Here is a 25,903-nt window from a genome sequence, read left to right on the forward strand (position 1 = left end):
TTTAAATAACGCTAAAAACAATGCCATTTGTAAAAAAATGTCACTTTTTCAAATCTACTTTTATATTTTGTAACAAATTTTACGATGCCAAAACTGAGAAAACAACATTATGTAAAATGCTTAAAAATCATAAAACAAATGTATCATTCAATTTTTGAATCTTTTTATTCATAAAATTTGATATTAATGTTTAGATATAATTCAAAAAACGAAATACGGACAACTCAAACTTTAGTTTACTCTGTTAATTATAAAAAATTAAAAGTTAAATCTAATTGAACCTATAATAATTGTAATGGTCAGATATAATATATCTGAAACTAATTTTTTTTAACATAACATTTTATACATAATATTTAATAGTAACTAAATTAAAATATCAATATATATCACTTCTTTTCCAATATGAAAATTGTATATATACAATGATTTTTTTATTTTAAAGTATAACAGAACTTCATATAAATAAATAAATATATATATATATATATATATATATATAATTGATTTAAAAAATGCTATACTAAATAAATGCTAATATACTGTTTTGATGAATATGAATGCATTATAACAAGAAATAATTTAAAAAATAATACGATTTGAGAACAAAATTTAATTTTTTAGAAAACAATCAAATTTTTTCGATATATCATATTAAGATATTATATTATATTATAGATATATTATATTATATTATAGATATTATATTATACATATAATCGATAAGTCATATTATTATGAAATATATAAAAATATTAATGAAAATACAACTTTCATAAGCTTCATAATAACTGCAATTAATCGAAATTAGTATAAGTAAATATTTTGTAAATTAAATAATATTTTCCTCAAATGAATTAAACTTAATTATTACATAATTGAGTTAGGTCTTAACATTAAATTTTAATCTATCAATGCTCAAATGTAAAATAGAATATTTGTGTTTACAATGGAAATTTCCATTCTTTTATCACTATATTGCCTATGACTAATTCTAACATTTTGGAAATGTATATATTATACCTTAAAAAATAATGAAATTCATTTATAAATAAAATTTTTCAAAAATAATATAATTACAATTCTACAATCAATCAAATATCAATAAATCATATAATTTTAATTATACTCATTACCCTAAATTTTTCTTCTATCCTAATTTAATAATTATCTTAATTTAATAAAATCTTTAATAATTCTTTTATCCTTCGATTTTTTGTTATTTAATCTTGTATATACTTATGCTATAATATTAAATTCTCCCGCTATGGTTGTATATTTCATTCATTCTAAAGTCATTGATTAAAATATTTTATTCATTCCAAAGTCATTGATTAAACATTGATTGATTTAATTCTATTATACATGTATATTTTTAAATATTTCATATATTTTAATGAAACACAGTTTGATATTAGAATTTTTATAAAAATAAAAATAGTTTGAATAGAAAAATAATGAAAAATTAATAATAGAATATAAAGAAATTATATAAAAATTTAAAGAGATCATACACGTTTACTAGATGCTAGAAGTATTTAATGATGTGCACTTTTAAAATGAAAATGTTATTTATTTTTTCATTTATAAAATAAATAGTATTACATGGAACATTAAAGATAGTATGGATAAAATAAGATAATTTATAGTGATTTATAAAATTATTAAAAAGACTTTTAATTATTTAATGTATGATAAAGCAGAAGCATGGAATAGTTAGCGTAAATATACAGTGTGAATATTAAAATACTATATACAAATAAGTTAGTATCTAATAAAATTTATCGTATTATAAATAATTAATTTTTATGAAACTATTAAAATATAATATTTAATTTCTCAAGGGCTAAATCGGCTTACTTTATTTGGTGAAAAAGTCACAACAGCTGATTTTGTGAGCTCAACGACCTGCCGAGTGTTGAAACTTAATGATATGGAAATACACCTGATGCTTGTATCGAATCCCATTTCGAAACTCGTATTGTAAAAAAAAGAGCATAGAAGAAAAATTGTTCAAAATGAAAAATAAAATTTAATACAAACTAATAAAAAATTATGCAAATGGATGATTGTTATCTTTTATTAAGTAATTTATCTATAGAAATTAATACTACTTTAGAGACTAGATTTTTGTAAAAATATATAAAAAATAATCATATGAAATAAATTTTTTATAAAATTTGACTTAAGATATTGTACATAATATTTTTATAATTGTTCAATGATAATATAGATATAATACTTAATTATACAAATGATATTAAAATAATATTTTTAGAAAGGTGTAATAATAGTGGAAAATATCAGTTCAATATCAAAAAATGAAAATGAGTACTTGTAATTATGTAAACTAAAAATAATTAGAAAATTAGGTTAACAAAATAGTAAATCAAATAACTTAAAATAATAAGATTAAATCTGAGTATTTAAATATAAATTAATATGATGAAAAGAGTATTACAAAAAATAAAAAAAAACGAAATCCTGGAAGCGTCAACAAGGAAAATAAAAAAAAGGGACAGAGATTGTGATAGCTATAGAATTGCAAGAGATGTGAGCTTCGGGATGCTGGATGTTGCCGTCACGTAAAATGGGTCCCGGTAACGTGATCCTATCTTGTACAAAAATAGGCACTGTCTCGATCCACACACATACACCAGCGCTGATGGTCAGACGCTGTTTTCTTTACACATGTATTCTCTTATTGCGTTCTTGCGCCTACGGAGGATCAAATGAAAAATATGTGTTCTTAAATCGAATGAAAATGATTGTGTTGCCAAATGATTCAGAACTAGACACTAATATCGTCATTCATAGGCAAATTTAAATGGACGAATATGTCTCTTTCCTTCTTTGATCTTTAAATAAAATGATTTTTACCTATCGGTTTATGGATATTAATTTCGTTCGCAACACTTGAACCGCATATAATTAGATTAATATTTTTGACAAATGAAATTTTTCATTTACAATTTGTAATTAATGTATGTATTAAAAAATAATCTGAATAATATGAAAAACTTTTAAGTGAAATTTGTTAACAGTCATTCATCAAAATTTATGAGTTCCTATTATTATGGTTAACAACTTCAACTTTTATTTATTACAAAAATCATAATGCATCAAACACTTGTATAATGTTTTTTCTTTGTTTCTAATCGACCATAAGTGAATATAATTCTAATACAACAAATAACTTATAATTCGACATATTTATTTAATTAATTTTATTTATTTACGATTTAATATTTTACTATATTAAAATATTTTTATTTTACTATATTATTTACTATATTATTTAGTTTACTATATTAAAATATTGTATTTTAACGATGTTCATTTAATTTATATACTTATTTTTAAATTGAAATAATTTAATTGTCAATCAATTAAAATTATTTTATTTTGTTTTAAAGGTTTTTAATTTAATGTATTTATAATTTTCAATAAATAACTTATAAAATATAAATAAATAATTATAAATAAATAAGTCGTTTTGTTCATTTATTGTAAATACTATTGTATAAATGCAAAACTTAATATGTGATCTTCATATTTTTAGTAAAACTATGTTACTTGCGATAAAACATAAATGTTTTAATTATATAATCCAGAATATATATAAGTTAATAATATATAATTATATACTAATCTAAACAATGTTTGCGTGAATGAAATAAAAATAATAAGAATATAATATTGATACATAAGATTCATAATATGTGTGCATTAAAAATAAAATAAATAAGTTTTATTTATTTTAATGTTATTAATTCTCTATATCATGATTTATTTAGTATTAATTTAGTACAACTATACTAATAATTATATTTAAATTGTTTTAGTGTAATAATAAATTCTACTCCCTTATATTAATATAAATTTTGTTTATAATATAATATAAAATTCATATTCCTTTAATATGTATATATAATACTCATAGCATATCAAATAATATATTTTAAAATGAAATAATATGAAAATTATAAATAATTTAATACTTCTTAATTATTCTCCTATCTCTTGTCTCTTACAAATTAATTAATAATTCTTAAATTTAAAAGAATTCAATGTAATATATGTTGTTTTTTATTTATTTGTATTTTATATTTTTTGCATTATTTCAGTACAAGGAGAGATGATCATTCAAACAACGCCAACTATACCTACGTAAGTTTTAATAAATAGTTAAATAATATTTTAATAAATTAATAAAAAAAATAATAATTATCTTTCATATTTTCGTTAAAATTCAGCTAGTAGGAAGTTATAATAAGATACAAAATATTTTTTCTTTTTATTTATGTAGGTTCACCGATAAACCTGGTGATCCATCGCCACCAGTATTTGAGCAGATTTTTAAAAATGCAAGGTTCGCACAAGGTGGAAATGCCTTATTTGAAGGACGTGTCAAAGGAAATCCAAAACCCATTGTATCTTGGACTCACAAAGGTGCACCTTTATATGAAACGCATAAAGCTCGCATGTCATACGATGAGAAAACAGGTAGCGTGAGATTACAAATAAATCAAATCGGACCAGGAGACGAAGGGGAATACACTTGCCATGCCAAAAATCAGTATGGTTAGTAATATTATGTATTATGTTAGTTTATATTTTACTATGTATCTTATATAAAAAAAAGTATATTAATTATTATGTATAATAAAAATAAAGTACAATATTATTTATTATTTTATATTATATTGTATCCTTACTTGAACCCTTAAGGTTTAATTAAACACTTTTTGTTAATAATCATGGTTGTGATATTAATATATATGATATTTTTTATAAAATAGGAATTTTCATTAAATTCTTTGATGTATTGATAATATTGATTATATTACAGGTGAGGGTATTTGCTCAGTATATATACAACCAGAAGGTTTTGGATTTCCTCCCCAACAACAAGTAAGTTCCAGAAAAGATGCATCACGCAGTTATCAACAACTAGTCGATAAGCAATATGGCAACGGTAGTAGCAACACAATTACTGAAGACTTTAAGGTACTTAATAAAATTAACAATATATGTAGTTTTTTTAAATAGTTGAAATATATATTAATAAATTTTTTAATTATATCAGGTTGATACTTTTGAATACCGAATTTTACGCGAAACAGAATTTCGTGAATCAATTACTCGACGCTATGTAGGTGAGACAGATACACAAATTGTAACATCAACTGACAGAAATCTTGGACCAATTTCACCACCACAAATTGTACAAAAACCCAGAAGCTCAAAATTGACAGAAGGTTCTGAAGCTGTATTTTCTGCTAAAATATCGGGAAATCCAAAGCCGAGGGTAAAACTCGTTACTTATATTTTAATTATTCATTTAGTTATTCAAATCAGTTTATTGAATATATATTATACATAATTTTATATTAAAGTACAATGATCTCAATTTACTTTAATATTCATTTTTTTACTTGTTTTAAAAAAATTTTAAATATACACATAAAATATTGATATATTATCTTAGTTATGATTATTTTCATTCTTACAGTTAACATGGTTTAAAGATGGTCAACGTTTATATGATTCACAACACATTGAAACAGTATACTCAAATCAACAAGCACGACTCAAGATTCATAATGTTACATCCCAAGACAATGGACATTATTCTCTTTTAACAGAAAATCCACAAGGTTGCACGGTTACTTCAGCTTATCTAGCTGTTGAACCTAGGGATCAGATTGATCATGCAACAATGCAATCAATGCAAACTAGTAAAGAAATCATTTCATCTTATCAATCTGAAACGTTTCAAGAGCCTCTTGATAATAACAAAGTAATTGCACCAAATTTCATTCGTACTTGTAATGATCGCGATGTTACAGAAGGAAAAATGACAAGGTACCTATCAGAATATGTATATTTATATAAAAGATTTTTACTGTTACGAATTTATGTTAATATTTATTATATATTAATATAGATTTGATTGCCGTGTAACTGGACGACCATACCCTGAAGTTACATGGTATATTAATGGTTATCCAGTGAATAACGACGCAACGCATAAAATTTTAGTCAACGAAAGCGGTGGCAACTCATTAATGATAACAAATGTTAGTCGATTAGATGGAGGAACTGTTACATGTGTGGCTTGTAATAAAGCAGGTGAAATCTCGTTTCAATGCAATCTGAATGTAATTGAAAAAGAACAAGTTATAGCCCCGAAATTTGTGGAAAGATTTACAACAACTACCGTAAAAGAAGGTGAACCCGTAATTTTCACAGCCCGAGCAGTTGCATCTCCAGCACCTCGAATCACTTGGCAAAAGGTTAATTAACTATATTAAACATATTATACAAAATATATTGCTATTCATCGTAATAATTTATATTTATATTTATACAATGAACGAAGTTGCTCTTAAACTGCACAACTGCGAATATAGTAATTATTTTTCAAATATACATATAAACGCATCCATGAATTAATATTTCTATTACTGAGAGATGTAAAATATTTTAAATCTCGATGTTTTAAAAATTTCGGTAATTAAATACACTTTAACACGTAAAAAAACTATATAATCAAAAGTTAATCACGTATTTAAATATTACATTTAAAATATGATTACTTTCAGCGAATGAAAAAAAATTACAAATATTGTTCATTGTGCAATACTATTTTATATATAAAAATTTATAAAATATTTAACATATTAATTTTAATATCAATTTATCGAATTATATTGAGAAGTTTAAGACATTATTTACATAAAAAGAATGTTTTGAAAACAATAATATAATAACATAATTATTACAAATTATTTCAGTATAATATTAAAATTAATGTAAAATCTGATATCCAATAAAACATAAGCATAAAATTAAATTTATAATATAAAGGATGGCGTACCAATTACGCCCAGCCCCGATGTGCGTATTATAATGGACGGCAATGGAGCCTCAACTTTAGATATTCCGCAAACTAAGATTAATGATGCCGCTTGGTACCAATGTACAGCACAGAACGTAGCTGGTTCAACGGCTACCCGAGCACGATTATTTGTTGAAACACCAAAAGGAGCAGCCCCCGAACCACCAAGACGTCTAAATTTACCCCGACCAACGAAAGTCATCGAACCTGAGTAAACACAATCTCGATATTGTCAATTATATTAAATTACAAACGAAAAATAGCTTCTAATTTATATTTATTATTCAAATAAATTTTCATTGAACACTTAATGATTCTTAAAATATAACAAATGAGGGAAATTTTATTTTCCCGTTATATACAATCTGTTTCATCTTTCAAAATATTTTATGTTTCTATATTACAGACCCGCGCCTGGCCCTGAAGTGATTTATTTGAAACATGTAGAAAGAGCAAAACCTTATTTACCGCCAGTTGAAGAAGATCGAATTTATCCACCTCCACATTTTATTATACCTTTACATGATGCTCACAAGATCGAAGGAGATCGTAATCACTTCGAAGCTAGAATCGAACCGGTGGGAGACCCTACCATGAGAGTGGAATGGTATGTCAATGGGAGAGCTTTAGATGCGAGTAAGTACATGTATTTATTATTTGTAATTCCATGAGTTCCTTTAAATAATGTATTTGAAATACTTTTAATTCTATATAAAAATATAATCTAATATCTATAGGCTCTCGTGCTACTTCTATTTTCCGCTTTGGATTCATCGCTCTAGATTTGATTAGTATAATTATGGAAGATAGCGGTGAATATGTTTGTCGTGCAGTGAGTTCTACAGGAATAGCTGAATCTCGAGCTAACCTCAGCGTTACACGTAAATAACAATATTTTAATTTCTGATAATTTTATTTATATCAGACGTAACAGATATTTGTCCATATAATCAAATCGATAATAGGTGATTATTCTATGTAACACTTTTTTTTTTCTTTTTTTTTCTTTCCTTTTTTTTATCATAGCACGTGCCACAATCGAACAAACAAGCCAAAATCCGGAAAGTCTTCGATATATTCAACAACTTGAGGATTACAGTAAGTACCAAAGGCAGGAAAGCGTAGATGAGATCTCTTCTCAGTGTCCAGTCTTCATCCGACCACTCCAAGATCTAGGAGAACTACAAGAAGGACGTAATGCACACTTTGAGGGTCAACTCACCCCTGTGAGTGATCCTACCATGAAAGTGGAGTGGTATAAGGATGGAAGGCCCATCACTGCCAGTAAGTTAAAATAATATACCATAGTATATATTGTTTGGAAAAATTAATAAAATTTACGTCTTGAAAAACAGGTTCAAGAACTAGTACCATCTTCAACTTCGGATATGTCTCGTTAAATATTATGCACCTACGAAGTGAAGATGCAGGTTCTTATACTGCAAGAGCTATAAATCGTGTAGGAGAGGCTATCAGTTCTGCGACTTTGCGTATATTTAGTAAGATCAATAAATAATAATAATAATAATAATAATAATAATAATAATAATAATGATAATGATAATGATAATGATAATAATTATAATAATAATGATAACAATAATAATAATAGTAATGATAATAAGTAGGTGAATTATTAATTTAATTAATACAATTTCTTACAATTATTTATTGTATTTGCAGCACGCACTAATGTTACTGCCGATCTTGGTATTCCTGAGCAACAAAGATATATCGAAGCCGCTGAAGAATTAGAGGCTTATCAACAAACTATACATCAAAAATACGTTTACGAGCAACCTGATAGAATGATCTCACCAGTATTTAAAACGCCGATAAAAGATCAAATAAATATTCGAGAAGGTGGATTTGCACATTACGAAGCTCAACTCGAACCCGTCGGAGATGCATCACTTCATGTTGAATGGTTAAAAGATGGTCGTCCCGTCGAAGCTAGTAAGAAATTGTTCTAATATTTATTTACTCATACTATAAAATATTAATTCCTAACTTCAATAAACATAGTGTATACATAATTACTTAATGATCAAACGCAATGCACTACAAATATTAAATTATTTCCTATACGTTTTATAATAGGCAATTATATTGGTTAATATAAAATATAATAGGTTAAATAATTTAAATTATTCAAATTCAAATTCACATTCCAAATTACAATTTACACATTTACAGAAAAAAATAATTAATTAAAATGAATTAAATAATGAAATTTATTTTTAAGGCTCACGAATTACAACATTCTTTAACTTTGGATATGTGGCGCTAACAATAAAATACGTTACAATTCATGATGTTGGTATTTATACCTGTCATGCGTATAATCGCGCAGGGGAAGCACACACCACAGCACAATTAAGTGTTATTACTAAAAATGATATCATTTATGATAGCCAGCATCCAAGTGGATTACAGAAAATACAAAGCTTAGAAGATTCTAGTCGATACCATCGTAAGGTAGAAGAAGAAAAACAAATGAACCAACCACCTAGATTTTTGGGACCATTGAAAGGAACAAATAAAATTGTTGAAGGACAAAGAGCTCATTTTGAAGCTCGCGTAGAACCTCAAAGTGACCTCAATATGAAGATTGAGTGGTACCACAATGGCCAGTCTATTACTGCTGCCAATAGAATTCAAACGTATTATGATTTCGGATATGTAGCAATTGATATACTTCAAGTTAGATCAGAAGACGCAGGAACGTACACCGTTGTTGCAAGAAATAACTTAGGAGAGGCAAAATTATCTGCCACTATGTTAGTCGAGAGTAAGTCAATATTTTTATATAATATTAATAAAATTATGTTGTATGTGTTATTTATGTGTTTAATTTATACATTTTTTTAGCTCGTTCGAGCATTGATACTAGCAGCGCGCACCTAGGTGCATTTAAAAAAACTCAGCGCTTTGAAGAGTCTAAGGTTATTGAGCCACAATATTATATTGAAGAAATTTCTAAATCAAAACCAATATTTATTCAACCCCTAAGTAACCCATCGCCAGTCAGTGAAGGTAAAAATATTCATTTGGAATGTAGATTAGAACCATTGGGAGATCCAACGATGCGCGTCGAATGGTTTCATAATGGTAGACCAGTTACGATTGGATCGAGATTTAGAACTTATTATGACTTTGGCTTCGTTGCCCTTGATATTATACATACAAGTGCACTTGATTCTGGCGAATATACAGTTCGTGCTACTAATCATTTGGGATCAGCCCATACATCAGCATGTGTTCGCGTTATTGGTCGTTCAGACATAGTTACTGATACTCAAAATGAACAATCTTTAGAGCAAATTCAAGTGCTTGAAGATTCATCACGATACAGAAAAATTCTTGAAGAAGAAGTAACCGTACAACAGGCTCCACAATTTACGCGACCGCTTCATAATATCGAAACTGTCGAACTAACAAATGCTCATTTAGAATGTCGCTTACAGCCCGTTGGCGATGTGTACATGAAAGTAGATTGGTTTGTTAATGGAAGGCCGGTAAAAACCGGACACCGCTTTAGACCGTCTTATGAATTTGATTATGTTGCCCTTGACATTTTGGGTGTTTATCCAGAGGATTCGGGTGTCTACACTTGCCAAGCACGTAATCAACTTGGCGAAGCCGTAACTTCATGCTCAGTGAGAGTTCATGCAAAGAAGGATTTAATCTTAGAAACACAGAATCCAGAAGGCCTTGAACGAATTCAATATCTGGAAGATGCTTCTAAATATAAGAGACATGAGCTCGTAGATGAAGTTGTTAATATCAAACCTAAATTCATTACATATCCTAAAAACCAAGAGAATCTTAGAGAAGGACAACATGCTCATTTTGAATGTAAACTCGAACCTGTTACAGATTCAAATTTGAAAGTAGAATGGTATAAAAATGGTCGTCCCGTTACAATAGGTATACTATATTTTTTTTATTAATCTTGAATAATGAATATTGAAATCCATATTGTACAAATTATAATTAATAAAAATAATGAATTTGTAGGACACCGATTTCGCCCTATTCATGATTTCGGATACGTTGCTCTTGATGTGATCGACCTTATTGCAGAAGATTCTGGTACATACACTTGTAGAGCTGTTAATCTTGTAGGCAGTGATGAAGTGTGCTGTACACTTAGTTGTCGTTCCACTGCTCAAATATTAACAGATACTCAGAATGAAACTGGTCTGGAACAAATTCATTATCTTGAAGATAAATCCAAATATTATCGGCGAGAAGACATAGACGAAACAACAACTCAAGTACCAATCTTTACAACATCTTTGAATAATGTAGAGATTAAAGAAGGACAAAGAGCTCATTTTGAATGTAGACTGATACCAGTATCAGATGGTACAATGAATGTCGAATGGTTCCATAATAATTTGCCAGTAAAAGCCGGATCGCGTTTTGTAGAAACTAATAGTTTCGGTTTTGTAGCTTTAGATATTATGTATGCATATCCAGAAGATGCAGGAACATACACCTGTAGAGCTAAAAATACAATAGGCGAAGCTATAACTTCTGCCACTGCTGTTGTACATTGTTAGTATATTGTTAAAATCTATTATATATAATCAAATTAACATAAAAATTGAATTCTATTTTATATTTACAGCAAAAAAATCTATATATTTGGAGACCCAAAATGAAGAGGCTTTACAAAGAGTCCGACAATTAGAAGATCATTCGCGCTATCAACGTAAGATTGTACAAGAAGAATCTGTATCACAAGCGCCAGTATTTACATTGCCAATTAAGGATCTACGAGTCGCGGAAAATCAAGCTGCTCACTTTGAAGCTCGAGTTATTCCTGTTGGAGATTCCAAACTTAAAGTGCAATGGTTACGAAATGGTGTTCCAATTCTAGCATGTTAGTAATAAATAAAAAAAATTCTAATAATTTTAATAATTGTTAATAAAACGTTGCAATTTTGATAATCTACATATTGTTATATATATAATATATATTGAACTTATATTGATTATATATAATTAACAAATATTATTTAAAAAAATTTTCATATTATAACTTTAATATTATAATAAGTAATTTATTTATTTCGAATTTATTTAGCTAATCGTATTACAACAATGCATGACTTCGGTTACGTTGCTCTTAATATGAAATATGTAAACCCAGAAGACGCCGGTACTTATACGTGTAGAGCGATTAATGATCTTGGTGAAGCTGTAACCTCAGCTACTTTGTTTGTACAATGTAAGTTAATTAATTAATTTAATATAGAACGAAGATATTAACTATTTATAAAGTACTGTATGTAATCTCCTATTATTATCATATGCTTTATACAGCTAAAGCAGCATTACAGTTTGAATCACAACATGAAAGTGCGCTTTCAAAACTTCAAGCATTAGAAGGTATTAATAAATACCAAAGACAGGAAGAAGAAGAAATAACAGTTACTGAAAAACCACGGTTTACTGTTCAATTAAATGGACCAGCAAATTTAGTTGAAGGCCATAGTGCTCATTATGAATGCCGTATCGAACCTTATCCTGACTCTAACTTAAAAGTAGAATGGTTTCACAACGGCAAACCACTTTCTACTGGACACAGATACAGAACTACTTATGATTTTGGATTTGCTGCACTTGATGTTTTATCAGTTTATGCTGCAGACTCTGGTACATATACTTGTAAAGTAACGAATAAACTTGGACAAGCACAAAGTTCTATTAAACTCGATGTAAAGTGTAAGTTTTAATACAAAACTCTTAAATTAAAAAGAAATAAAAATATTTTGTGTGTGTGTGTGTGTGTGCGCGCGCGCGTGTGTGTATGTGTTAATGTAAATATTTATTCATTTTTAGCCCGTGCTTCAATTATTCGCGATACTCAACACGAAGGAGCGTTAAAAAAAATACAATATCTTGAAGATGACTCACGTTATAAACGAATCGATAGAGATGATGAAATTGTTGCAGAAAAGCCGAAGTTTGGACGACCATTAAAGAATATCGAGCACTTGCCTGAAGGTAAAAGCGCTCATGTAGAAGCTACACTGACACCAGTGAATGATCCAACTATGATCGTTGAGTGGTTCAGAAATGGAAGACCAATTCCCCAAGGACATAAATTTAAAACCACTTACGATTTTGGATATGTTGCACTCGATATTTTGTATGCATATCCGGAAGACTCTGGAACTTATATGTGCAAGGCTAGAAATGCAGTGGGTGAAGCGGTTACTACATGTGTTATTTCAGTAGACTGTAAGTACTATAAATTTAAAAATACTATATGCTTAAAAATTAAAATCATATTTCTTATTGCAGCTAAACAAGGACTATATCTTGATACATTAGATGCCCAACGTCTTGAAAAAATTCGTAAACTGGAAACGGTTGAAATTAAACAAGTATTTGAAAAAGAAATTATTCATCAAAAACCAATATTCCTTACTCCTCTTAATAACTTAGATCATCTTAAAGAGGGAGAGCACGCCCATCTTGAATGTCGTGTTGAGCCGATTAATGATTCTAATTTAAAAATAGAATGGTAATATAAATTATAAATGAGCAATACAATTTTAATTTCAATATTAATTTACCGCGACATAATAAATATTTATTTAGGTTTGTTAATGGAAAAGCGGTAAAAACAGGTCATCGTTTTAGAACAACTCATGACTTCGGATATGTAGCTCTTGATATTTTGTATACTTATTCAGAAGATTCTGGTACTTACATGTGCAAAGCTACAAATCTTGCAGGGGAAGCAGTAAATACATGTACAATCAAAGTTGGCTGTAAGTTATAAAAAATAATTATTTATTATTAAATTCAATATATGCCTTACGAGATAATAAATTTGTAAAACGTATTAAATTTAATTTAATCTACAGCTCACCGAAGCTTAATACTTGATACTCAACATCCTGATGGTCTTGAGAAAATAAGAGAATTAGAATCTCAAGGACGACCTACAAGATTGGAGATCGATGAACCACCTATATTCCCACCAAGATTTGTTACTGAACTTCGAGTAAGTTAAACAAAATTAGTAATAAATATAAAATTACAATATATATATATATATATATATATATATATATATATATATATATTTATTTATGATATTGAAAATATTAATTATATTACACTTATTTTAGGGAACTAAAGAAATATATGAGGGACAAACAGCACATTTTGAATGTCAAATCGAACCGTTGCATGACGCTAATTTACGAATTGAATTCTTCCATAATGGAAAACCATTAATCTCTGCATCTAGATTTCACGTTACTTTTGATTTTGGATATGTTGCACTTGATATTGGATATGCCGTTCCGGAAGATGCTGGCCAATACTCTGTTCGTGCTATTAATACTCTTGGCCAATGCGTTTCTTCAATTGATCTTAATGTTATACCTAAAGAAAGTATCATTTTGGAACCACAGCGTCCTGAGGGATTAGAAAAAATACGTGAACTAGAATCACAACAACCGTGGAAGAGACCCGATGTCTCCGAACCTCAAACAAAACAGAGACCAGTTTTCACGCAGCCATTACAAAATATTGACAACATACTCGAAGGTCAAATAGCTCACTTCGAATGTAGATTAATTCCTGTTGGTGATCCTACACTAAAAGTCGAATGGTTTAGAAATGAGCAGCCACTAGAAACAAGTTTGTTTTTATATTTACATAATTATCTCAATAAACATATTGATTCCAATATCATTTTAATATTTCCTTAAATTGTAGGCTCACGAATTATGAAAGTTCACGATTTTGGCTATGTTTCACTTGATTTATCTCACGTCCGTGAAGATGATGAAGGTATTTATATTTGTCGTGCTACGAATGCCTTAGGTGAAGCCGTAACAACCGCTTCAATGAGAGTTCAAAGTAAGGAAATTTTAATTATTATATTTTACAATAAGACTAATTTTTATTTTCAAATTTTTTTAACGCGGTTGTTTACTTTTATAGCAAAAGCAAGTATTCAATTAGACACACAGCATCCCCAAGCCCAAAATAAAATTGCTCTATTAGAAGCTAATAAACCGATTCGTCCTGAAGAACCTGAAAGAACTTTCGATAAACCAATATTTACTCAACTATTAAGTGGCCCATCTGAATTGTGGGAAGGGCAAATTGCCCGTTATGAATGCAGAGTAGTACCAGTTGGAGATTCAAATTTAAGATTTGAATGGTATATTAATGGCATTGAACTTCAAATTGGTAAGTTTAATTAATATATTTTTATTAGCATATTTGTTACAATATTCTTATGTTATTTTTTATTTTAAAGGTTCTCGTTATCGTGTTAATCATGACTTCGGATTCGTCACACTGGATATAATGAAAGTCATTCCTGAAGATTCTGGCGTATACACTTGTAAAGCTATTAATAAAGCTGGAGAAGCAGTATCATCGATTTCGTTGAAAGTTAAAGCACGATCGTCCATATCTGGTGATGCTCTTCAACCGGATTCCTGGCAAAAAATACAACTTAAAGAAGCAGAAATGAATAAAGTTCCTGAAATGTTTGTTGATACAACGCCACAGCAAGCGCCTGTTTTTACAACACACTTGACCAGTTATGATAATTTAGTTGAAGGACAACATATTTATCTAGAAGCACAAGTGGAACCACGTGCTGATCCAAATCTTCGTGTAGAATGGTTTAAAAATGGAGTTAGTCTTCAAACAGGAACACGTTTGAAAAGTACTTTCGATTTTGGCTTGGTTTCATTATCAATAAATGGGCTTCGAGCAGATGATTCTGCAATTTATACATGTAAAGCTACTAATTTACTCGGTGAAGCTGTATCAACGTCTAGTTTAAAAATTGTAGATCGGCATTGGCTGTTTAGCGACACATTACATCCTGATGCTCTTCCAAAAATCAGTACACTTGAACAACCTCCACAAGCTAGGAGAGAACAACCTGAACCAGTATATGAAGAACCTTTATTCATTAGCCATCTGAATAATGTAGAGTGTATTGAAGGTGATAATATTCATTTTGAATGTAATGTTGAACCATCAAAAGATCCAACAATGAAAATTGAATGGTTTCTTAATGGTAAGCCATTACCATATGGTTCAAGATTTAAATCAACTTATGATTTTGGTTATGTAACTCTCGATTTAAATCATGCATATGAAGAAGATTCAGGTATAATTACTGTACGAGCAACAAATTCTAAAGGTTCAGCTCAAACTACTGGTACTTTAAATTGCATTAGTAAGCAAAATATTTATTTGCAAACTCAACATCCACAAGGAGAAGCAGGTTTAGAAAAAGTTAGGGAAGTTGAAGATGCACAAGCATCAAAAGGAAGGAAATCTGGAAGTAGCCCAGAGAAAGAATATCCTAAGCCTGTATGGATAATTCCACTTCAACCTGAATTTAGACTTGGCGAGTCTCAACCACTTCATTTAGAAGGTCGATTTGAACCAAAAGATGATCCTAATTTGAAAGTTGAATGGTACTTTAATGGAAAGTTACTACAACATGGTTCAAGATTTAAGATAACGTATGATTTCGGATTTGTCACATTAGATTTAAGTGATGCTTATGACAGAGATTCTGGTATATATACTTGTAAAGCTTATAATAAAGCTGGTGAAGCATTTACATCTTCAACAATTTATTGCTCTACCAAAGAAAGTATAATAGACCGTTCTCAGCATCCCAAAGGAAAAGAAGGGCTTGAAGCAATACAAGACTTAGAGGAATCTTTAATCAAACATCCACATATTCCTACGGAAAGTGATGGGGGTCATCCACCAGTTTTCACCTCATATTCAGAGAATATAACGAATTTGTCTGAAGGTGAACTCGCTCATTTCGAAGGTACACTTATTCCAATGGGAGATGAAACAATGACCGTTGAATGGTTCTTTAAGGACAAGCCAGTCAAAGCAAGTCATCGTATTCGTACAGTTTATGCATTTGGAACTGTAGTACTCGAAGTACATGGTACAAAAATAGAAGATACTGGAATATATACTTGTAAAGCAACAAATAAATGGGGTCAAGCAGAAATAAATTTGACTTTAGAATGCATTGATAAATCAAAAGGACAAAAACCAAGATTTACCACCCAAATTCAGTCTTTAGAAGGTCTTAAAGATAACCAATCAGCACACTTTGAATGTACTTTAATTCCAATTGGAGATCCGAACCTAAAAGTAGAGTGGTTTCATAATGGAAAACCAATACGTCATTCGTCACGTTATAAAATGGTTTCAGATTTTGGATTTGTTGTTATGGATATTGCTGGAGTTTTATCACACGATAGCGGTGAATATGTTTGCAAAGCATTTAATAAATATGGAGAAGATTGTACAAGAGCGAAATTAAAATGTTTTGGTAGAAGTGGCGTATACCTTGATTCTTTACATCCAGATTCGCTTGCGAGAATAAAAGAGCTAGAATCATATACTGGTGATCAAAAACCAATACCACCATCTCCAGTCGCAGAACCTCCAAAGTTTATAACGCAAATTTCTGATATATTAAAATTAGTAGAAGGTCAGTCTGCTCATTTTGAGGCTAGATTAACCCCAATTACAGATCCGGATTTAAAAGTTGAATGGTATTATAACGGAAAAAAATTATCAACTGGACATCGTTACCGTACTTTCCACGACTTTGGACTGGTAATACTTGACATATTATATTGTTATGAAGAAAATTCTGGAGAATACGAATGCAAAGCAGTTAATAAATACGGGCAAGATTCTACAAAAGCAACATTGCGTTGTTTGTCAAAAACAAATTTGATTCTTGATTCTCAGTTACCAAAAGGCATGGAAGGAGGCTTGGAAAAAATTCAGACATTAGAAGATTCAATGATTAAAATACGTGATGAGAAAATAACGGAAACAAAAGGAAAAGCACCAATGTTTACCGTGCCATTAAGTAATATCGACGATCTTCGCGAAGGTGAAAGCGCACACTTTGAAGCTCGCTTAATACCAATAGACGATCCAAAATTAAAGGTAAAAAATATAAAAAATTAATTATAATGATATCATGTATGTTATTTTCTCAACATTGTTTAGAGTTATTTATATTCACATATTTTTAAGGTTGAGTGGTTCTGGAATGGAAAGTCTTTAAAAACTGGTACTCGATTCCGTACTTTCTGTGATTTTGGTTTTGTAATACTTGAAATATCGCCAATTTATCCAGAAGATTCTGGGGAATATAGTTGTCGGGCAACAAATGATTATGGTGAAGCTGTAACAACATGTTCCCTGAAATGTACCGGTAAACGTAGTATTATTTTGGAATCTCAATTACCTAAAGGAATGGAAGGCACAATTGATAAAATTGCCGAACTGGAAGGTCTTGGTGCCGAACCAGGACAACTTACTCCAGATGATGATTCAGGAAAACCACCAGAATTTATAACAACTCCATCAGATCTAACACTTTCTGAAAATTCGCTTGCACATTTTGAATGCAGATTACAACCTATAAATGATTCCAGTATGAGAGTTGAATGGTTTCATAATGGTAAACCTCTATTAGCTGGATCTAGAGTAAAAACTATATATGATTTTGGTTTTGTTATTCTTGAAGTTGCCAATTGTTATCAAAGAGATTCTGGTCTCTATACATGTAAAGCAATTAATAGACATGGAGAAGCAACTGTGTCATGTAAACTTCAAGTTAGGGGTAGACAAGGCATTATTCTTGAACCTCAATTACCTAATAATTTTAAGACAGGAACGGAAAGTATACAAAAACTAGAAGAATCTCTCTACAAAAAAGATGAAATTCTACCTGAAGAGGAAAAATCTAATCCTCCAAGATTTATAGTTGAGTTAAAGAACATAGAAGTTAATGAAGGTGATGCAAGTCACTTTGATTGTCGTGTAGAACCAGTAGGAGATTCAACTATGCGTATTGACTGGTATCACAATGGTAGACCATTCGCCACTGGTTCAAGAGTACATCAAATCAATGATTTCGGTTTTATTTCTTTAGACATGGCCTACACGTATGCACGCGATAGTGGCGAATACGTTTGTAGAGCTACAAATAAATGGGGTACTGCTACCACAAAGGCAACCATTATATGCAAATGTAAGTAAATTTAATACAATGTATTGAGCCTTAAAAAATTCAATACTACTAAAATATATTAAAAAATTACTTTTATTATTTACCTATATTAAATTATTATACTGAGTATATGAAATAAAAATCTTGTACTATTGTATTAAATTGGTTAAACATAATTTATTCATTGTAGCTAAGAAATCAATTGATTTTGAATCTCAACTTCCATCTGGTATGAGTGGAGAAAAATTGAAAGAATTAGAACGAGGACCAGTTTCTGTAGCACCACCGCCTGAAGCCCCACATCAGCCACCACAATTTATTACACAGATTAAATCGGCAACTGTTGAAGAGAATGAAACAGTAAGGTTCGAATGTCAAGTGGAACCAAAAGATGATCCTAACTTAAGAATCGAATGGTATAGTAGGTACCGAACTATTTATGATATGGGATTTGTCTCAATGGATATTTTATATGTATATCCGGAAGATTCGGGAGAATATATTTGTAAAGCTATCAATGACCTCGGAGAAGACGTTACTCGTGCTTCTGTTTCTTGTAAAAGTAAGCATCTAAAATATTTTACATTTGCATATTTTAAATAACTTAACAATTTATTAATAACTATTAATCATTCTTTAGAACTACCCAGTATTATTTTACAAAATCAAGTACCAAAGGGTATGAAGAAGTCGGAAGCATTAATGCAAATGGAAGCTACTATTAAAAAATATACTTCAGAGATACATCTTACAGAAGATGATTTATACGATACTGAAAAAAAGCAACCACCAAGATTCGTCACACAAATTAAAAACCAGGAAGATTTAGTTGAAATGAATAGTACTAAATTTGAGTGTCAATTAGCACCTGTCGGTGATCCAAATATGAAAGTAGAATGGTTTTTAAATGAAAAACCATTACCGCACAAAAATAGATTTACTCCTATATATGACTTTGGCTACGTGGCAATGAATTTCGGTTGGGTTTATCCAGAAGACAGCGGAGAGTATGTATGTAGAGCTACAAATCTTTATGGTACAGATGAAACAAAAGCAGTAATTAAAACAGCAGGAAAACCTGGAATTATTTATGAATCCCAATTACCTAAAGGAATGAAGAGTATAGAAAAGATTCGTGAAATGGAAGCTGCCTGGCAAGTGTAAGTATTAAATTAAAGAAATATATTTACCGTGGTATTGTAATTTTTTATTTTATAAAACAAATATTTAAAATTATTTAGCGTTACTGAAGAAGAAAATGAGGTGGAAAAAGTTCGAGCACCGCCTGTATTTGTCAGTAAACCAGAGCCCGTTACAGTCGAAGAAGGTGATTGGTCTAGGTTTTGTTGTAGAGTAACAGGTTATCCAAGACCCCGTGTTATGTGGCTTATCAATGGCCATACTGTAGTAAGTGTAAGTATCTATCTCTATTTTCATCTGTTTTTATATACTTATATTTATTTATATAGCAATTAATTATATTAATTTAAATTTGATACAAGTAAATATAGTTTTCTCAATAATGAAAAAACAACTTTATATTAGGGATCCCGTTATAAATTAACCTATGATGGTATGTATCATTTGGATATACCAAAAACACGACAATACGATAACGGTAAGATCGAAGTAATTGCAAGGAGCTCAGTTGGCGAAGCAAGAACAGAAACTACTCTAACAGTAAAGCGTCGCAGTGATGATTATCGTGGAGTTCTAAAAACATCACCGAGACGTAAGTATAAATGCATTCGAATAGTACACATTATTTTAGAAATTATAGTAAACTGCATTTACAATTTATTTTATTTAATGTTCATAATTGATATATTATATTAAGTAACATCTGTAATAACTACATGTACCAATGAAGTTTATTTACAGCATTATGTAGTGGCAGTTTAATATTATATTTAATTTAATGTGTATTATTTAAAAATTAATAAAATTTAAAATTTAAAAATACACTAGCCATCAAAATTTAATATGGCAATATTTATTACAAGACATGTACATTTACATTCGATATTCCTATATCATACAGTCCAAATTTCCAATACTTCCCTTTCTTTTACCTATCATATCATTTGGCAACAACTATTACGAGATGCAGTGAAATCATATCGGCTATTACTGAAAGTTTGACCAAAGACGAACGAACAATCGACTACAAAAAATATTATTTAATATTTGGATAAATCACCCATAAAAGGAATTTATCAGGTATGATTTTTAAAAATCGTCAGATTTTACATCCAGTGTATTATATTCGGCTAACGATATAATTTCCAATACACTTTTACATAATTTATGTGACCCCTAATTTATTTTATGTTTAAAGACTGTAAAGAAAGTGTTATATATATATATATATATATATATATTTCATAAGACATTTTTAAAATTTTCAGTCGTATATGTTCATAAGTTTTCATTTTTTAAACATTAAATATAACACATTTAGAAACAATATTGTCCATAATTTATAAATTCATGACATGAATATTATGCCTTAACTCTAAATTTACTTTCTCATACCTTACCTAATGTTATTTAAAAAAAGCAACTATAAAATTTTTAATATAATATTTTATGTTGAGTTTCATATATTTATTGTGTTTTTTAATACCTAGTCTATAATGTATTGGTTCTTTAACTTATTTTCTCCCTAATTTTTTTTTTGTTATAAGTTGTTACTGTACTACTGTTGATAATGTAATCATTCTTTTTAATAAACCTTGCATGTATCATACTGATTGGTAAGGTAAAACAGTCTTAAGTATTATCACATAATTAATGCATTATAATGATAGAATAAATATATAATAAAATTATTGCTTTTAGCTTGGTATGATCAAGAACAAACTGAAAAACAAGAAACCGAATTAGAGCGCGTGTTTGATGAAAGGACGCACAGTGCTTCTCAAAGTACTATTATAGCTACAGAACATCTTGGGCAAAAAATTATTAAAAAACCAGAAACTGAATGGCAAAAATCAGTAAAGACAAAAAAGAATGAAGATTATTATAGTAAATTAATGAATCTTGAAGAAGAACAAGTTCTTAAAGAAACAAGATTAAGAGAAGCATCTCATCAATTTTCTATACCGAGTGAAAAAATCCCGAGTACTTCTGTTCCAAAAGTCATAACTCAAAAAAGTCAGGAAACGTAAGTTGAAACTGAAACTATTTAAATGCATCGCTTTAATTTAATTAAAAATTTTTAATTAATATAATTTATTAAATTTATTATTTTTATTATGATGTATTATAGAGAATTAGAATCTAAAGATGTATCACAACCTTTACCAAAACCGAGTAAAAAATTTACAACTCAAGTAGATATAGATTCTCAACAACATAAGGGCCCTAAACATCCTCCAGAATCGTCAGAATCGACAATTCATGGTCGTGAAGTTCACGTAGCTAAACAAAAACAGACACAAAAAGAAATGAAGGATGATGTAGAGATAACACGAAATATAACAGCAACGGAAACAACTGAAGTTGAACACAGAGCTAAAACGCAGGAACGTCTCGTTCAAGGTCAAATAAAACCTTCGAATCCACCGATGTTTACTAAAAAAATCCAACCATGTCGTGCTTTTGAACAAGAGCAAGCTAAATTTGAGGTTGAATTTGATGGTGATCCCTTACCAACTATCAAATGGTATCGGGAAGACTTTCCTATTACAAATTCCGCAGATCTACAAATTTATACTTTTAGTACGAAATCGGTGTTAATTATTCGACAAGTATTTATGGAAGATTCAGGAGTATTTTCAGTTATTGCAGAAAATAGAGGTGGAAAAGCTAAATGTAGTGCCAATCTTGTTGTCGAAGAAAGAAGAAGACAACCAGGAAGAGGAGGAATCGTACCACCAAGCTTTATTAATACTGTACAGAGCACAATAGTCACAAATGGTCAGCTAGCAAGATTTGATGCAAAAGTTACCGGTACGAAACCTATTGATGTATACTGGTTGAAGGTAAAAATTTAATATATACGATTTTAAGAAATTTCTATTATTATGTTTATTTAAACAAAAATTATTTATTTTATTTTAATAATGAAATAGAATGGTAAAAAAATTAGTCCGGATATTCGTTACAAAACTTTGGAGGAAGATAATACCTACACTCTTCTAATTTTGGAAAGTGTCGTAGAAGATACTGGAAAATATGAATGTGTCGCTATTAATAGTGCAGGCGAAGCACGGTGTGAAGCAGAATGTTCTGTTCGTCAGCTTCAAACGCAAATTAAAGCTGCGAAACCATCGGCAACTGACATTGATAAAGCACCAACAGTATTACAACCACTACAAGATCAAACTATTAAGGAAGGAACTTCGGCTGCTTTTTCTTGTAGAATTTCTGGAAAACCGATTCCAATCATTCAATGGAAGAAAGCAGATAAAGTTATTATCAATTAAGCATAACTTTTACTAAAATTATGCAGATTATGAAAATGTGGACACAGAGTTTATTTAATTATTAAAAAAGATTTATAATTCTTATATTAAAAAATTAGATAAAGAAATAATCATTTCAATAACTTATACAATAATTTCTTTATATTATTTAGAATTAAATATTAGTAATTAATATATATATCCATTTATATTGGCTAAAAGATTTCTATAAATGTTTCTACAAGAAAAGCATTTCTTAAATTGATGAATGAATGTAAAAAATTGTAAAATATTCTAATTGAAAACAAAAACAATATTTTATTAAATCCTGTAAAAATTATTTTTCAATCAACTAATTAAATTGAATACTCTATATTAGGCATTCGTCATATATCTAATAAAACTATTATTCTGTTTACTATCTTGAAATAAATATAACTTGTTGTCTATAATGAGAGGATAATTCAACACATAAAGATATAAAAATTATGTATTATTAAGAAAAATAGAATTTTTTAAATTCCATTATATCGAATTAATACTTAAAATTTTTCAAATTGTGAAAATATTGACATTGTATTTTTTAAACAATAATTTATAAGTCTTTTATTTAATTTGATAATAAATAAGTTTTCTAGGCAAGTTTCATTAATGTAGATATTAATAAATTATACGCAATAGATTTAAATCAATTTAAAGATTAAAATAATGGATTGTGAGAGAGTCATAAATAATTATCAAATAATAATAAGTAATTAAATAATACTCTATTATTTTATCTATTATACAAAGGTTTCGTTAATATTTTAAAATTAAATTAATTTTTCATTATTATAATAAATAAATATACATTACTTATAGATTATTAAGCCATCCAAATATTTCCAAATGCATAAAGAAGTAGATCTTTGCACGTTAAGGATTTCAGAAGCATTCCCAGAAGATGAAGGGATATATAAATGTATCGCTAAGAACCCTGCTGGAGAAGTAACCACGACTGCTAATCTTAAAGTACTTCGTAAGTAAAATTTTTTACAAGAATAATTAGTTGTGTTGCAATCTCAATTAATTAAATAATTTTATAGCACCCGATGTAACCGACGTATTGCCAAAATTAACCCCGCTTAAAGATCAGATCGTTTTAGAAGGAGCACCTGCTCAATTTAAAACTCAAGTATCACCTATTAAACCTAAACCAACAATTAAATGGTATCGCGAAGGTGCCCTTATTCCCGAATCACCAGATTTTCAGGTAATTAATTGTATTTAATATAATATTAAATGAATTTTATAAAATTAATTTATATTTGTAACATAAAATGTAATTGTACTTCAGATATTCATGTACTTTATTAATAGGTAATATAAATTTAATGAAGTAATAATAAACTTCAATTAAAGAATAAGAATTTCTATTATTCAAAAAAGTTTTGAGCAATGTTTATACTGTGATCTGTTTTTATTTTTTACATTAAAATTAGCCTATTGCGTACAGTAAATAACACATTAGGAAAAGAAAATAAGAACAAAATTCCTTTTTATTTTTCTCTATTGGAGAAGTAATTTAATCTATGAATATCATTTGATATTTATTAAAGTAAAAAAATTATTTTCTTTAATATAAACTTATAACATTCACACAAGAATTTGTATCATGATTAACTATTTATAAATAATATTCTTTTCACATATAGGTAGAATTTTTTAAATAATAAAACTAATTTTGATATACACATTTAAAATGAAATTCTATTTAATAAAAATAACGTATTTATTTAATTAAGGAGATAAATAGTATGTTATTGCAAAATTTTTATTAAAATTTTTCTAATTACGAAATATTTTATATGAAAATAATACCATTAAATTTATTTAAAATCATGAAAAACTAAAAACTTTATTTGTATATGCATTAAACTAATTAATTTATTAATTTACTAATAATTAATATGTATTAACAATAATTATTTATCGATAAGTTACATTAATTTCTTACTCATTGAACGTCTATAGTTCTATGAATATATTAGCTTTTAAATATATTTTATATTTGATTAACAAAGATTCCATCTTTTTAAAAATTAGTTTTTACTATAAATGTTATAAAATAATTAATTTTAAAAGATTTTCTTTTAATAATAAAAGAATTATCATTTTATAAATAAATAAATAAAATTTAATCGATTGCGTTGCTTCAATTTTAACAATTTTTGTATATTTTGAATTATATTTTTATTATACTTAAATTAAAATGAACTTACCACAACATTCATTTATTTTGTAAAGAAAAATGTTACAAATTTCAATTGTACTTTATTATGATATTTTTATTGCCTGATTATTATTTGTACAATATAATAGTGTGACATAAAAATGAGCCATAAAACGGCTAATTAAAAAAACTATTTTATATTTAATTTAATATTCACTTATTTGTTACAGATGATTTACGAAGGAAATAATGCCGTACTTCTAATAGCTACTACTTATGAAGAAGATACCGGCATATTTACCTGT

At 28.6% G+C, this 25,903-nt stretch overlaps 1 protein-coding gene across 1 annotated transcript in view; it reads left to right on the forward strand.

The window, feature by feature from the left end:
- The window catches only part of LOC105360800 (titin), a 39,398-nt gene that overhangs the window by 3,524 nt on the left and 9,971 nt on the right, over window positions 1-25,903 (forward strand). The window contains 37 exon segments of the mRNA XM_011497800.1: window positions 4,128-4,170; window positions 4,310-4,584; window positions 4,853-5,010; window positions 5,090-5,311; window positions 5,516-5,868; window positions 5,951-6,299; window positions 6,874-7,115; window positions 7,311-7,540; window positions 7,642-7,785; window positions 7,931-8,188; window positions 8,260-8,403; window positions 8,588-8,860; window positions 9,150-9,695; window positions 9,776-10,834; window positions 10,925-11,467; window positions 11,541-11,795; window positions 12,000-12,143; window positions 12,239-12,640; window positions 12,758-13,159; window positions 13,223-13,445; window positions 13,523-13,695; window positions 13,792-13,931; window positions 14,059-14,575; window positions 14,654-14,797; window positions 14,882-15,133; window positions 15,204-17,905; window positions 17,996-18,998; window positions 19,168-19,539; window positions 19,618-20,137; window positions 20,219-20,390; window positions 20,523-20,709; window positions 21,819-22,143; window positions 22,249-22,963; window positions 23,054-23,392; window positions 24,248-24,404; window positions 24,472-24,638; window positions 25,829-25,901. Coding sequence (XP_011496102.1) covers window positions 4,128-4,170; window positions 4,310-4,584; window positions 4,853-5,010; window positions 5,090-5,311; window positions 5,516-5,868; window positions 5,951-6,299; window positions 6,874-7,115; window positions 7,311-7,540; window positions 7,642-7,785; window positions 7,931-8,188; window positions 8,260-8,403; window positions 8,588-8,860; window positions 9,150-9,695; window positions 9,776-10,834; window positions 10,925-11,467; window positions 11,541-11,795; window positions 12,000-12,143; window positions 12,239-12,640; window positions 12,758-13,159; window positions 13,223-13,445; window positions 13,523-13,695; window positions 13,792-13,931; window positions 14,059-14,575; window positions 14,654-14,797; window positions 14,882-15,133; window positions 15,204-17,905; window positions 17,996-18,998; window positions 19,168-19,539; window positions 19,618-20,137; window positions 20,219-20,390; window positions 20,523-20,709; window positions 21,819-22,143; window positions 22,249-22,963; window positions 23,054-23,392; window positions 24,248-24,404; window positions 24,472-24,638; window positions 25,829-25,901 — 14,223 coding nt within the window.

Source organism: Ceratosolen solmsi, unplaced genomic scaffold (genome assembly GCF_000503995.2).
Source record: "Ceratosolen solmsi marchali unplaced genomic scaffold, CerSol_1.0 scaffold47, whole genome shotgun sequence".
NCBI classification, from domain to species: domain Eukaryota; kingdom Metazoa; phylum Arthropoda; class Insecta; order Hymenoptera; family Agaonidae; genus Ceratosolen; species Ceratosolen solmsi.